Genomic DNA, 14,682 nt, shown 5'->3' with positions numbered 1-14,682 from the left:
TTTTTGGCTTGTAACTTCTTCTTCTTCTTTTTCTTTTTTTAAATTCTATTAACTTTTTTTTACTAATTGCTATTTTCGAAATTCTGCCCATTTTCAACTCTACACCCCCCCCCCCCCACACACACACACACACCTTATCTAATTTAATTTCATTTTGACCACCCGATCTAATCTAGCGACCAAATTTAATGAGTAGAATTTTCTTTATTAATTATATTAATTAGAGATGCGCATAAAATTTTTAAAGGCCCACTATTTAATTTTTGGATGTAAATTTCAAAATTGTCCACTTAATTTCTTTCTGTCCCGGGACAAGCCCCTGGCTATCCAGAGACAGGCCCCGGGACGGACATGCTCGAAACTCTAGTGGTATATGAGCATGTAAAAATTATTCGCACTCGCACTCGCATTTTCAGAAATATATAATAATATATATAAGTCGGACGCAGACGAGCGAACTCACGAACGGCAGAGTACTCGCCTGGGATCCATTCGGTTGATCCCATTGGATCGATCTACTCCAGCAAGACTCATGGGTCCCCCCCCCCCTCCCCCCGTTCCAGTCAGTGCCTCACGACTGGAATATATTAGTATATAAAACAACGATAACCGACTGTTACACCAAAGTTGAGATATGCATGGCTTATCATGTTTATATATATATATATATATATATATATATATGTTACCGAAGGTTCTATATATAGCACAGAAGACTTCAGCTGGGGTTTAATGTCTTTATTCAGGGATCACCTGGAGGGATGTGAAGATCCCGATGTTTATAAAAACATTCTCACACAAATATCTATCTCTATAACGACCCTGGAATAACAAAAGAACATAAAATCAGTTACATTTTCCAGGTTAAGTACAATTTACTTCAATATTATATTACTAATGTACATTTAACACACATACATTTCAATTCAGACTCAAATCAAATATAATTATAATTCAAAGGTTAATTTAATTATCACATCATTGCTATAAGCATATGCAAAGCACGTTATAAACTATACAAATAAACACTTCTGCGTATTCCATAGCACACATAATCATAAACATTATACACATATAAGTAAATATTTAACCTACCGACTGTGGGTCAGGTCGTTTGAATAATGATGCTGGTTGTGCTACATCATTGATAACCTGTCAACAAAATACCACTTATAAATAGGAGCACATAAAATATACACATATAATATATTCATATATACACTTATAGCCTACTGGATGTCAAACATTTGGTAACCTTTATATTATAGTCTTAGGGAGGAAACCCGCTACATTTTTCTATTAGTAGCAAGGGATCTTTTATACGCACTATCCCACATACAGGATAGCACACACCACAACCTTTGATACACCAGTCGTGGTGCACTGGCTGGAACGAGAATACTGCATCATCTGATCCACCAATAAAAATCAATCAAAATGGTTAGGGACTTTGGCCCCCACCTAAAACCACTCCTTACTTTTAATAATGCACCATTTTAGTACAGAAAAACACAACCTCAGTCCATACCCCACCCTATTTCGAGTGTCGTCTGGCCTGAAACTCCTCGGCCGATTTCAAAAGAAACCGTAGCCAGCCGACATTTCCCGATTGATTGCAAGTGTTTTCCGAAGTTACTCGACTGTTTCCGCCATCGTTTCGTACCACATTGAGAAAAATCGGTGTATGAGTAGCGGCGCCACTTCCAGAAGTTCTTGCAAATTTGAATCGTTACGTTTCAATAATGCGTTCAAAACGTAAACGCATCTCATCTGACGAAGATGAGGATGCCACAGGTTAATATCGATTTTCGTTTTCGATTTCCGATTATCAATATATTCAAGTTGTTTTTATTTTTAAGTGACGTCACTTCCACCATGTGCTTTCTTCAATTGAATTTATGTTTTTTAAAACCATAGGCTTTATTGGAAAGCAGCCAATGCGAATCTGAAACGCATTTTTCCTTTTTTATTTTAAAAAGTGACTCCACACCACAATTTAGTTCTGGTGCACAACATTGCCATTTTTTTTTTTTTTTTTAAATGTCGCTCATCAAAGATGGGAGGGACTGTATCGAAATAAGCTCAGTTTACCACAAAATACACATATAATGATATATATGTTACCACAAATTGCAGACTTGATTACCTAACCAGCCCAGTGGTAAAGCGTCCGTGCGGTCGGTCTGGGAACGATCCCCGTTGGCGTTGGTTGGCCCAGTGGGCTGTTTTGTTCCAGCCAGTGCACCACAACTGGTATATCAAAGGCCATGGTATGTGCTATCATGTCTGGGGATGATATATTATAAAAGATCCGGCTATATCGTGATTCTATCCGATACGGGATTGAAAATTTTCCATTTATCGATTAGTTTAACCTTTCATTTTATCAAGAGTTATCTCTTTATAAGAGAAGTTGACAGTAATAATTTATTGTAATTTGCTTTCATTCACACGGGATAGAATCACGAACAGTATATAGTGTCATTCACTACATATTTTGCCATATATAACTTTGTTTCTTTCGATGTTATCAAGTGTCTTAAAAGGGTTTTATTTTGGGGACTATTATATAAAAAAAGGGGTTTAGATATTTTTAGGGGGAAAAGAAATAAAAATATTAAAATTATGTTAAACATATCAACACGGGATAGAATCACAAACAGTATATAGTGTAATTAACTACATATTTTGCCATATATAAGTTTATTTTTTTCGATGTTATCAAGTGTCTTAACCCTTATCCTGCCGTTGACGTGTACATACACGTCAAGCGTCATCACAATGACGTCACTTTGCATTGTTTTCATTTAAAAATCGTTTTCTAAATTAATTGTTGACATTTTTGTCAAAAACAAAGTAAGAAAATGTCAATAAATAGTCTTAGAATGACATATCCAAATATTTGCTAAATTGCTGTTGTACATCTTATGTTTTTTTAAAAACAAAAATGACCCGTCAAATGGCGCGTGCTATTGTTTGTTATTGTTTCTTGTTTTTTTGGTAGCGGTTTCTTTTATCTCTACAAAGTTGTCATGATATACTATTATATATGAACTACATTATGACAGTTGCATTAGATTAGAAAAAGTATCACTTTTAATGCCTAAAAAAGGTACAAACACAATCAAATAATTGTAATCCGACGGCATAAACAGTCGTCGAAAAGCGCCATTTCCGTGTTTCTATTTATAAACAACAGGTCATGTGACAGCACATTTCCCGCCATACAATTTGACAGCAGTAGTACACATTGCTTGCATGTGCGGCTAACTGTTTTCATTAATAATTACAACGTGGTTACTTATACTACAGCAGACGATATTCTAACTAGCTACATGTATGTTTACTTGAACAGTTACGTCGACTATATGATCGAATACGCACATGTGCTCGGTGTTCGTCGTTGTTTTGTTGTGTGTTGTTTTTCTGCCAGTTTTTCCTTTTCAACATTCACATTAGTATTAATCACTACTGAATGGATATATATTTGTTCTCATTTTTAAAAAATGAATTACAAACGATAGGTTACGAATATCTGCTGAAGTAGTCTGCAGAATACCGTGACCTACATTATTTTCAATAACCAATCACAAAACATTCTCGTTGCGTGTCACACATAATTATGTGGCGCCACCGGTTTTTTGTTTTTATTACTGTACCAGTCGCGGATACAAGGATTTGGTGGGTGGGAGGGGGGTGTGTGTGTGTGTCATGCATGGCTTTTTATGAATAAGCGTTTATAAGCAGTGAATGTTTTGTAATAATGTTGTATGGTGGATGACAATCTTTTAAAAATCAGGCATGTGTGCTGGGATTTTAGGTAGGGGTGTCTGGAGAGCGAAGTTTATAGGGGATTTCTGTAATGCTCCGCCGGAATATGTATTGATTTTTTTTTTTTTAAATCTGCTCGAGCAGGGAACAGAAAGGGGGGGGGGGGTGGTGTCGATCCATTCCCTGCACACATATCTGCAAATGTTATAAAGATAAATTAATCATCATGAGGTAAACTGTAGTTGTGTTGCACTGTTGGATCTATTGTATTTTGATAAATTTATTAGTACCAAAATCTAAAATTTAGGCGAATACGACGGAGACATTCGGGCAAATTGAGCTGGCCTGAAACCTTTTCATCATGTACTAGTAGCCACAATACTAGTTGTAATTAAATCCATGTAAAATTGTGTAGTGCTTCATTAGAAACCCTATATTATATATAGCTGGTTGGCAGTAACGCTAAAGCTAATAAATGTTGTTTTTTAGTTGGTGGTATTTTCGTTTAATTCGGGCACAAATTAGCCTGCCCTTCTCCCTCTCCCACCCCTACAAAACAAAACGGGATCCCGTACGCTTATGATTAGTACATCAGGCCTGTACAGTACCAATTGGTGTGGATGTGTCGGGGGTACACACACCCTTGCCGCGAGGTCCAATTTTTTTTCCATGCAACAGTTATCGACCATTTTTTAGAACATCGACACGGTCCTTTTTGGTGTTACGCAACACCCCCAAATTAAATCGTGCGGTAACTATATGGACCTATATAAAATGTGAAAATTACAGTAGCATAATGGTTTGCAATAGATTCAGAGTAAGTAATCACGTTTTTTATTTTAAAAATACGGTGATAACTAAAATGTTTAAAATAACAATTAAAAAGAAAAACATCCACGTACTTTAGCAGGGCGGACACTGTTGTGTAGGCAACGACCAGAAACATTGTTTTTGTCTCAAAAATTGTTAAACAAATTATTTAATGCAATTAAAATGTATTCAGGATGTAATAATCACAAATCATAAATCGATCCTATATTGAATATAAAAATATCAAAGAAAAATCGCAAAAACTTAGAAGTGTAGTTGACCTATATTATCGATACTTGACCCAGATACAATACTTCGCGGGACCAACTGCCAGTGATTTCTTCTTCTTTCACTCCGTCAATAAACATGTCAGAAGAAGTTGCACAAATATAAATTCAAGATTCCGATAATAATATTTTAAACATTTACTTATGTGACATCTCAACTGACTTATTGCGGTAGGGAGCACATTTTCTACGTCTGCTCGGACTACTGTGCGTCACGCATAAACGTTTCACGTTTTTGACTTCTTATTTTTTTTTTTATCAGTTCCAACTACATTTTGTGCCACACATAAACACATTTTTTTTAAATGATGCGGCATAGGCCTAAGCGTACGGGCTCTCATGTTTGTTGGGGATGCAGGCAGATTTCTGCCAGAGTTGAACAAAAATCCCTGAATCTAGATAACAACAATTATTATTCATATTAGCTTTACTGCCAAACAGCAGGATCTCAGCTAACGGGTAGAGGCAATGGTGTGTGTGTGTTTTATTTTTTATTTAACGACGCCACTAGAGCACACTTATTAATCATCGGCTATTGGATGTCAAACATATGGTAATTTTGACATACTAGTAGTCTTAGAGAGAAAACCCCCAACATTTTTCCATTAGTAGCAAGGCATCTTTTATATACACCATCCCAAAGACAGGACAGTACATACCACAGCCTTTGATATACCAGTCATGGAGCACTGGCTTGAACGAGAAATAGCCCAGTGAGCCCACCGATGGGAATCAATCCCAAACCAGCTGCCCTTTACCACTGGGCTGCATCCCGCCCCTGGTGTGGGAGGAATGCATGGGGGGGGGGGGGGGGGGGGAAATATAAAAATAGTTTATTGATACTGATGTTTTAAGTATGTAACCTTCCTGAAATGACTACAAACTGGTGTCTTGCACCTTCCATGCTCATTGGTTCATTGTTTAAATCCTAGTTACAGCCATGAACAGCTATATAGGGTTGCAAATGAATCACTACATATTTTTACATGGATTACAACTAATATTGTGTCAGAGTAAAATGATGGAAATACATGGTGAAAAGGTTTTAGGCCAGCTCATTTACCCGAAATGCTATACCTGGATAGTATTCAAATAATATATAAAGGCAAATAGATGACCAGTGTATATAACTTGTGAATGACCCTAGGTGGGGATGGAGATCACAATAGTTATATAGAAATTGCATATTCGTGACCCATTTCCTTGTGAATTTGGTCATTCTACCCCTCTCCTAAAGGTGGGGCACAAATAGGGGAAATTAAGCCAATTATCATGTCCAGGAATACCATACAAATATCAATTTTGCGAATTTCGTTAATGTCGTGTCCCCTGCCCCCCCCCCCCCCCCCCCCCCCCCTCAGGTAGGAGACAAATTCATTAAACCATCTATCATATAGACAAATGCATTTAACCTATTATGTTTTCAGAAATACTAGACCATTTCCAACCAAATTTATTTGGTAGTTGCTCTCACCCATGGAAAACCCCAAACCTTGAATTTGGTCATTTTAATCCCCCTAGGAAAATGGGTGCTCCGCACTCCATGTGTTTGGTAGTTGTGGTCAGCAATTTACTCAGCAATCTAATTAAAATTAGCTCCACTATTACATGTGGATCTAAAGACAGCCAGTTGGAGCTCATGTCCACCAATCAAAACCTTACTTGCAGAATCCTGCCAGTGATTTAAAACTAACAACACTGCGTAGTCCCCAATGTCCAGGTAACATTTCGTCTGTAAATAATAATTTAAATATTGACCAAACACACTTAGCCTTTTATAACGTTATTTGGGAGCATACAAATTCTAAAAATATCGGGCGAGTCTATTTTAGTGGCCGCAGTACAGCGAACCATACCAATACGTACGGGGTGGGTTATCAGTCTTCAATTTTACATTAAACATTATTTATTTATTTATAAAAAAAAATAAAAAATCAGTCTTCAGTTTTACATTACAAATGATTTATTTTATAAAATAAAACATGTTTTAAGGCATTCGTAATTCACACGAAACATGTCGTATACCCTCAGGATAATTCGGAATGTTTTCAAATTATTTTTAAATCACTGGCAGGATTCTGCAAGTAAGGTTTTGATTGGTGGACATGAGCTCCAACTGGCTGTCTTTAGATCCACATGTAATAGTGGAGCTAATTTTAATTAGATTGTTTACTCAGGTGACCGTTTAGATCTATTTTGTATCATGCATAAGTGTTCAACACTGGATACACATTATGTATACGGTACATATTGGATTTTAATTAGGGCTCACATGTTGATGTTTGTTTCTTTGGGTTTAAAACATTTTTTTAGATGAATGGACATTTTTCGTGTGTTTTTTTTACAATTGTGACCGTGTGAAGCACTATGGCAAGTATCTTGTGTCACAATAAATTACGGAAATGCATAAAATCCTTTTTACTATTTCTATTATTCTAATATCAGTGTCCAGGTTTTCTGCCAGAGGGTATGAAGGGTAAAATTATGTACCCTAAAATCTTGGGAATTAATGGATATGTTTTAATAATTTTTAGAATGATTATAGTAAGATAGCTGCTGCTTAAAGTGTGTACATGAAATACAGTGTCCAATTTAAAAAGATTCCAAACCCCATAACCACCTAGTTGCGGCAGTTATGATGTGGAGTTTTCAAGTACCCTCAAATTATTGATTACTGGTGTCCTTTACTTTTGACCATATGACCCAAAAGTTGCATGCACACAGCAAATGGTTTCCAGTTTTACATACCTTACCATGGTAACCAATAGTTTGCATTGGTTACCATGGTAACAGTTTCGATCTGGGTACCATGGTAACATATAGTTTTGAACTGGTTACCATGGTAACAGAATTAATAAGCTTCATATATCTTTCCTACAGGCATAGTACAATTATGTCACTATACATTTTTTTTTTTTCTCAGTCCTTGAAAATGATATTTTTTTAGAAATTTGTTTTGTTTTGCATTGGTTACCGTGGTAACAGAATTAACAATTTTCACCCATCTCTTGTAAACAGCTGGGAGCTTATTATTACATCATTATACAGTGATTTGTATTCAAATAAATTCATTTAAAACATTTCATATGGGAAACGGTTCCTCTTTTTGCATTGGTTACCATGGTAACAGAAATAATTATGTTCATTTGAAAATGTCAGGAAGTGAAAGGGCATATACCTTTTTTTAAATCTTGTGTCATTTGACAAAGATATATAAAGTAATAGAGATGGTATACATATTTTTAGTGTCTAGGTAAGTTACAAAAATGCGTTGATGGTAGTATGTGCATTTGACCCTATTATTCAAAAACAAAATTGGCTATCTACTTAATTATTTTTCTAAATCGAGTAGTATGGTTAATAGATCACACCATAGACTTAAATTAAAACCAAAATATTAGTTTTAAATTAAAGTTTTCATAATTATTAATACAAAATGGTATATTGAAAGTTGCAGGTGTTGCCATGATAACATAAATAATATAACTGACTATAAAATGTTAGCGTTATGTAGGTGGATATTCTTAGTATATATGTGTATAATTTCATGCTGAAATGTCAACTGATTTTAATAATATTACCAGAAATGTATAATAATGTTGGAAATTATGTTCATAATTTACAAAAAAATGCGTTGATAGCCGAATGCGCATCTGACCCTATTTTTCAGAAAAACCGCAGTTGTCGACTTAATTTTTTATTTGCATCAAGCAGTATGGTTAATAAATCACAGCATAGACTTAAATGGAAAAATATATATTAGTTTTTAATTAAAGTTTTCATAATTATTAATGAAAATATGGTATATAGAAATTTGCAGGTGTTGCCATGGTAACATAAATAATATAACTGACTATAAAATGTTACCGTTGTAGGTGGATATTCTTAGTATATATGAGTGTAATTTCATGCTGAAATGTCAACTGATTTTAATAATATTACCAGAAATGTATGATAGTTAATGTTGGAAATTATGTTCATAATTTACAAAAATGCGTTGATAGTCGAATGCACATCGGACCCTATTTTTTTGAAAAAATGTGATTGTCGACTTAATTTTTTGTTTACATCAAGCAGTATGGTTAATAAATCACAGCATAGACTTAAATTAAAAGAAAAATATTAGTTTTTAATTAAAGTTTTTATAATTATTAATGAAAATATGGTATATTGAAATTTGCAGCTGTTGCCATGGTAACATAAATAATATAACTGACTATAAAATGTTAGCGTTACGTAGATGGATATTCTTAGTATATATGTGTGTAATTTCATGCTGAAATGTCAACTGATTTTAATAATATTACTAAAAATGTATAATAGTTAATGTTGGACATTATCTTCATAATTTACAAAAAAGCGTTGATGACAGTATGTGCATTGCACCCTATTATTCTGAAAAAAATGGCAGTCTGCTTAATTTTTTCTTTAAATCAATCACTATGCTTAATAAATCACAGCATACACTTAAATTAAAAGAAAAAATAGTAGTGTTTTATTCATGTTTTCTTAATTATTAATGAAAAAATTGTATATTGAAATTTGCAGCTGTTGCCATGGTAACATAAATAAAATAACATCTACAAAATGCTATCATTACGTAGGTGGATCATTATGGTATATATGGGTGTAATTTCATGTTAAAATGTCCATGGATTTTAATAAAATTACTAGAAATGTAGAACAGGTGAAAATTCTTTAAATTTAGCAAAAAGAATGCGGCAGGATAAGGGTTAAAAGGGTTTTATTTTGTGGAATATTATATTGAAAAAAAAGGGGTTTAGATTTTTTGGGGGGAAAAGAAATAAAAATAGCATTATAATTATGTGAAACATATCAACACGGGATAGAATGACGAACAGTGTCATTTACTACATATTTTTCAATATATAAGTGTCATTTACTACATATTTTTCAATATATAAGTTTATTTCTTTCCATATTATCAAGCGTCTTAAAAGGGTTTTATTTTGGGGACTATTATATAAAAAAGGGGGTTTAGATATTTTTTTGGGGAAAAGAAATAAAAATAGCATTAAAATTGTGTTAAAAATATAAACACGGGATAGAATGACGAAAAGTATATAGGACGATGACATTACAATTTTTTCAATATTTTACGTTCATTCATATGGGATAGAATAACGAATAGTATACAGTGTAACTCACTACATAATTTTCCATATATCGAGTGGGATTTAACATTTTCATTCTATCAAGAGTTATCTCATTATAAGAGACGTCTGTCAAGAGTTATCTCATTATAAGAGACGTCGACAGTAATAAGTTATTGCAATTTACTTTCATTCACACAGGATAGAATGACGAACAGTATATAGTGCCACTCAATACATAATTTTTCATATATTGAGTGGCATTTAACATTTTCATTCTATCAAGAGTTATCTCTTTATATGAGACGTGGACACTAATCATTTATTGCAATTTACTTTCATTCACACGGGATAGAATGACGAACAGTATATAGTGTCATTCACTATATATTTTGCCATATATAACTTTCTCTCTTTCAATGTTATCAAGTATCTTAAAAGGGTTTTATTTTGGGGACTATTATATAAAAAAGGGGTTTAGATATTTTTTGGTGGGGAAAATAAATAAAAGTAGTATTAAAAATATGTGAAACATATAAAGACGGGATAGAATGACGAACATTATATAGGACGATGACATTACAAATTATATATAATTTACTTTCATTCATACGGGATAGAATGATGAACAGTATATAGTGTCACTTACTACATAATTTTCAATATTTAACGTTCATTCTTTCAATATATAACGTTCATTCTTTCAATGTTAACAATGTATATAAAGTGTATTAAAAGAAAATACATTAAAAATCTGTTAAACAATGACAAACATTATATACAATGATGATAATACATGTAATAATAATAGTTTACAATTGCCGTTCATTCACATGGGATAGAATGACAAACAGTATATGTCACTTAATACCGTCTACACGTGGAGTTTAAAGGAACATCGAAGTTGAAAATCCAAGGGGATGGTGAATTTTTTAATTTTTTTAGTAAAATATGTCATTGATGATTCTGATTTACAACCTTTGACTAAAAATGTGTTTAAATTTTTAAATTAAAAAGTAATAAAATAATTGGCAATAAAAGGAAAGGAATGAAACCAGTAACGGAAAACGCATATAGCTGTTGTGAAAACGGATTTAGGTTGTATCGAAAAATAGGTTGTATGAATTTTTTATTTAATATAAATTATTTTTATTATATGGATATAATTTGTTTTATTTGTATTAATTTTGGTATGGTAATTTGGTACATATATTTCTTAATTGGTATATAATAATTTACTTATAAAGTAAGCTTTAAAAAAATTATTATTATTATATTAAGGATAAATTATTTAAGAATTTAGTTTTGAGCAGTCATGAATAAACTATATTAACTAAAATTGCTGAAATATTTTGTATTACTTCGAGATGGCAAAAGGTACCGTGTACGCCTAAATTTATATTGAGTAGATCAAGATCATGTTTTTCGTACGTTATTACTTTTGTAGTGTTGGTTTCGCTTGTCCAAATTCTGATCGTTGTTTGTTTAGGCGTCAAGGCTAGAGTGTTAATTTTTCAGTGGATGGATTTTATTTTAATTGCTAAAACCAACCTAATTCGTTGTAATTGTATTTTTCTCTTATTTCTTGCAAGTGTAAATAAAAGTTGATGTGTTACTTAATTTTGTGTGTTTTCATTTCATGTCTTGCACTATACTAAAGTGAAACTATGACTAAGTCCACGTGTAGACGGTAGCCGATTAAGTGACATATAATGTTTGTCATTCTATCCCGTGTTTATATGTTTAACACATTTTTAATGTATTTTCTTTTAATACACTTTATATACATTGTTAACATTGAAAGAATGAACGTTATATATTGAAAGAATGAACGTTATATATTGAAAGAATGAACGTTATATATTGAAAGAATGAACGTTATATATTGAAAATTATGTAGGAAGTGACACTATATATATCGAATGTGAAGAACTAATTAATGGTCCTTTGCAGAATTAGGTGGCCCGTTACACAGAAAGAATTTTTTTTTATAGAACATTTTTAAACAGAAGAAGACTTCAAATAAATATTTAAATGTTAAAAGAATAAAAAGTATATTTATTAAAATAAATGTTTAATGATACAACAGCCCAACAACAAACTGGCAAAACCGGAAAAATGAATGAACTAATAAACCCATAATAACATACAAATTCAAGAAATATATTTATATATTTTAATTATATTTAAACAATAATTTTTTTTATAATTAACACAACAAACGATAAATGAATGCACAACAACAAAAACTAATAAAATGAAATATTTTTATTACATAAAATACATAAATAATTTTTGTAAAAGGTTCTACTAATCGATAAATTGTACACAATACATAATTTAATGGTAACAGTATATAATGTATGAAAACTGACATCATTTCATTATGAAATTATTTTAAGTAATACAAATATTCTGTATATTTATTTGACGGGACAGAATCACGATATAGCCAAAGATCCCTTGTTACTAATGGAAAAATGTAGCAGATTTCCTCACAAAATTTACAAAATATTTGACATCCAATAGCCGGTGATAAATAAATCAGTGTGCTCTAGTGGTGTTGTTAAAGAAAACAAACTTTTTATTATAACGAAAACATGGAATTGCTGCCCCACCAGGATGGCAAAGATTCCCGCTCTAACAGTATCATGTTTGATGTCAAATAACATTACAATGACACCACGACTGGTATATCAAAGGCTGTGGTATGTGTTATCCTGTCTGTAGGATGGTGTATATAAAAGATCCCTTGCTGTTAATCGAAAAGAGTAGCCTATGAAGTAGCGACAGTGGGTGTCCTCTCAATATCTGTGTGGTCCTTAACCATATGTCCGACGCCATATAAGCGTAAATGAAATGTGTTGAGTGCGTCGTTAAATAAAACATTTCCTTCCTTCCTTCTATTACATTGATAATTTTCGAGTTTGCCGATAACAAATATTTGACATATTAATCACTAATGCACACACTACAGGAAGAAACTCAACAGCACCTACTGAGACATTGAATGTGGATGTTGTCGGGTTTCTTCCTGTAGTGTGTGTATTAGTGGTTACTGTGTGAAATATTTGTTATTGGTGAACTCAAAAATTATCAATGTAATGTTATTTAACCTCAGACATAATGTTATTGTGGAATTAGAGTGGAAATCCAACAGCTGATGATTAATTAATCAATGTGCTCTAGAGGTGTTATTAAACAAAAACTAACTTTCATCAAACTGCAATCTCCATTTCCGGCTTCAGAATATATCCGCAAATCAACCTCAACATAGTTAATGTGGGTTTTTCTTATGTTCCAACCTATTCCCCTTGAATGGTATATCAAAGGCAGGGGTCATGCTAGGATGCGTCCATGCATCTGTGAACGTATGGAAGCAGACTTGGATGCCTGCTCATCACCTTACTATAGTGAAAAGATGCAGTGTCACAATAACTTAATTGTGGCCACTATATCAGCAAACTACATCAATATATCACTATGCGTCTGAACATTCATATACACCATACTTTAGCTATTGTGTGGATTTGTTTATTTATTTATTTAAACCATTAACACGACTATCGAAATTGAAGCAGGGGGGCACAAATGTGAAATTGTAATAGTTGCCCGGTGGGCAACCAATAGCTGAAGTTTGGTTGCCCAACATCATCTCTTGGTTGCCCACATATTTCATAAAACGTTTTATGAATATAATTTTGAACTGTCTTTAAAATGAAACTGAAATTTAAAATGTTTTTATTATTATCATTACTTATCAGTTTAGTTTTATTTCTTTTTTAACATTATTTATCTACAGCTCATCTTCGCTTAGGCTGAAAAAAAGTTTGTTTTGTTTAACGACACCACTGGAGCACACTGATTAATTAATCATCGGCTATTGGATGTCAAACATTTAGTAATTCTGACTTGTAGTCATCAGAGGAAACCCGCTACATTTTTCCTAATGCAGCAAGGGATCTTTTATATGCACTTTCCCACAGACAGGAAGGCACATACCTCAGCCTTTGTCCGGTTGTTGTGCACTGGTTGGAACGAGAAACAACCCAATCAGCTGAATGGATCCACAGAGGTGGTTCGATCTGGCTTGGGCTGTCACAGTCATAATACTTGATGAACTCAGGGCTCATCCAAGATTAAAAATACCTGTTGCCAAAAAAATTGCCAAATGGGATTTTTATTTGCCATAATGAATTTTTTTTAGCCAAAATTGTTTTGTGTAGTACTGTAGTGAGTATTTATATATGAATATGAAACTTGTATCTTTTTCAGCTAATTATGTACAAACTGGAATACATCTGAATAACAAAATTATCCCCGATCAAAATCAAAGACAGCTATGGGGTTAGGGGCAGTTAATATATTACTTTGATTTTTCAGTGGGTGAGGGGAGATATGCAGAGTTGGAAGCCAATGCCCTCTGCAAACACACCCAAAATTCTATGACCTATGGCATTAAAGCCGCACGCCCTAGTTCCATCCAGCGAAAATAAATTATAATTTGGTTAATCTACAAACCTGTAACACACTTAGATCACGTTTTTATCAAATGGAGTGAAAAAGCAGGTTTTATATCGATAAATACCATGGGAATCCCCATGTCCCAATTGCTTGAAATAATTTTGAAAGTTAGTATTCTGATGTCACCGGTAGATGTCGCTCGAAGCACAACAATGCCTACGTCACGACAAATTTCA

General features: G+C 33.1%; 1 protein-coding gene and 1 long non-coding RNA gene across 2 annotated transcripts in view; one reads left to right on the top strand and one right to left on the bottom strand.

Moving 5' to 3' along the window:
• Positions 1 to 723: 723 nt before the first annotated feature.
• LOC121377171 lies at positions 724 to 13,294 on the bottom strand. Its single transcript, XR_005958585.1, has 3 exons — positions 13,196 to 13,294; positions 1,096 to 1,152; positions 724 to 822 (listed from the first exon to the last, which is right to left on the bottom strand). It is a non-coding gene; the product is annotated as an uncharacterized LOC121377171 (long non-coding RNA).
• LOC121377170 (nucleolar transcription factor 1-A-like) overlaps positions 1,699 to 14,682 on the top strand; it is a 56,209-nt gene continuing 43,225 nt past the window's right edge. Inside the window, exon 1 of the mRNA XM_041505078.1 lies at positions 1,699 to 1,794. Coding sequence (XP_041361012.1) covers positions 1,743 to 1,794 — 52 coding nt within the window. The 5' untranslated portion in view covers positions 1,699 to 1,742. The remainder of the gene's footprint in view (positions 1,795 to 14,682) is intronic.

Source organism: Gigantopelta aegis, chromosome 7, assembly GCF_016097555.1.
Source record: "Gigantopelta aegis isolate Gae_Host chromosome 7, Gae_host_genome, whole genome shotgun sequence".
Taxonomy (NCBI): domain Eukaryota; kingdom Metazoa; phylum Mollusca; class Gastropoda; order Neomphalida; family Peltospiridae; genus Gigantopelta; species Gigantopelta aegis.
Note: the sequence above shows the minus strand (reverse complement) of the source record. Positions and strands in the feature narration are given on the sequence as shown.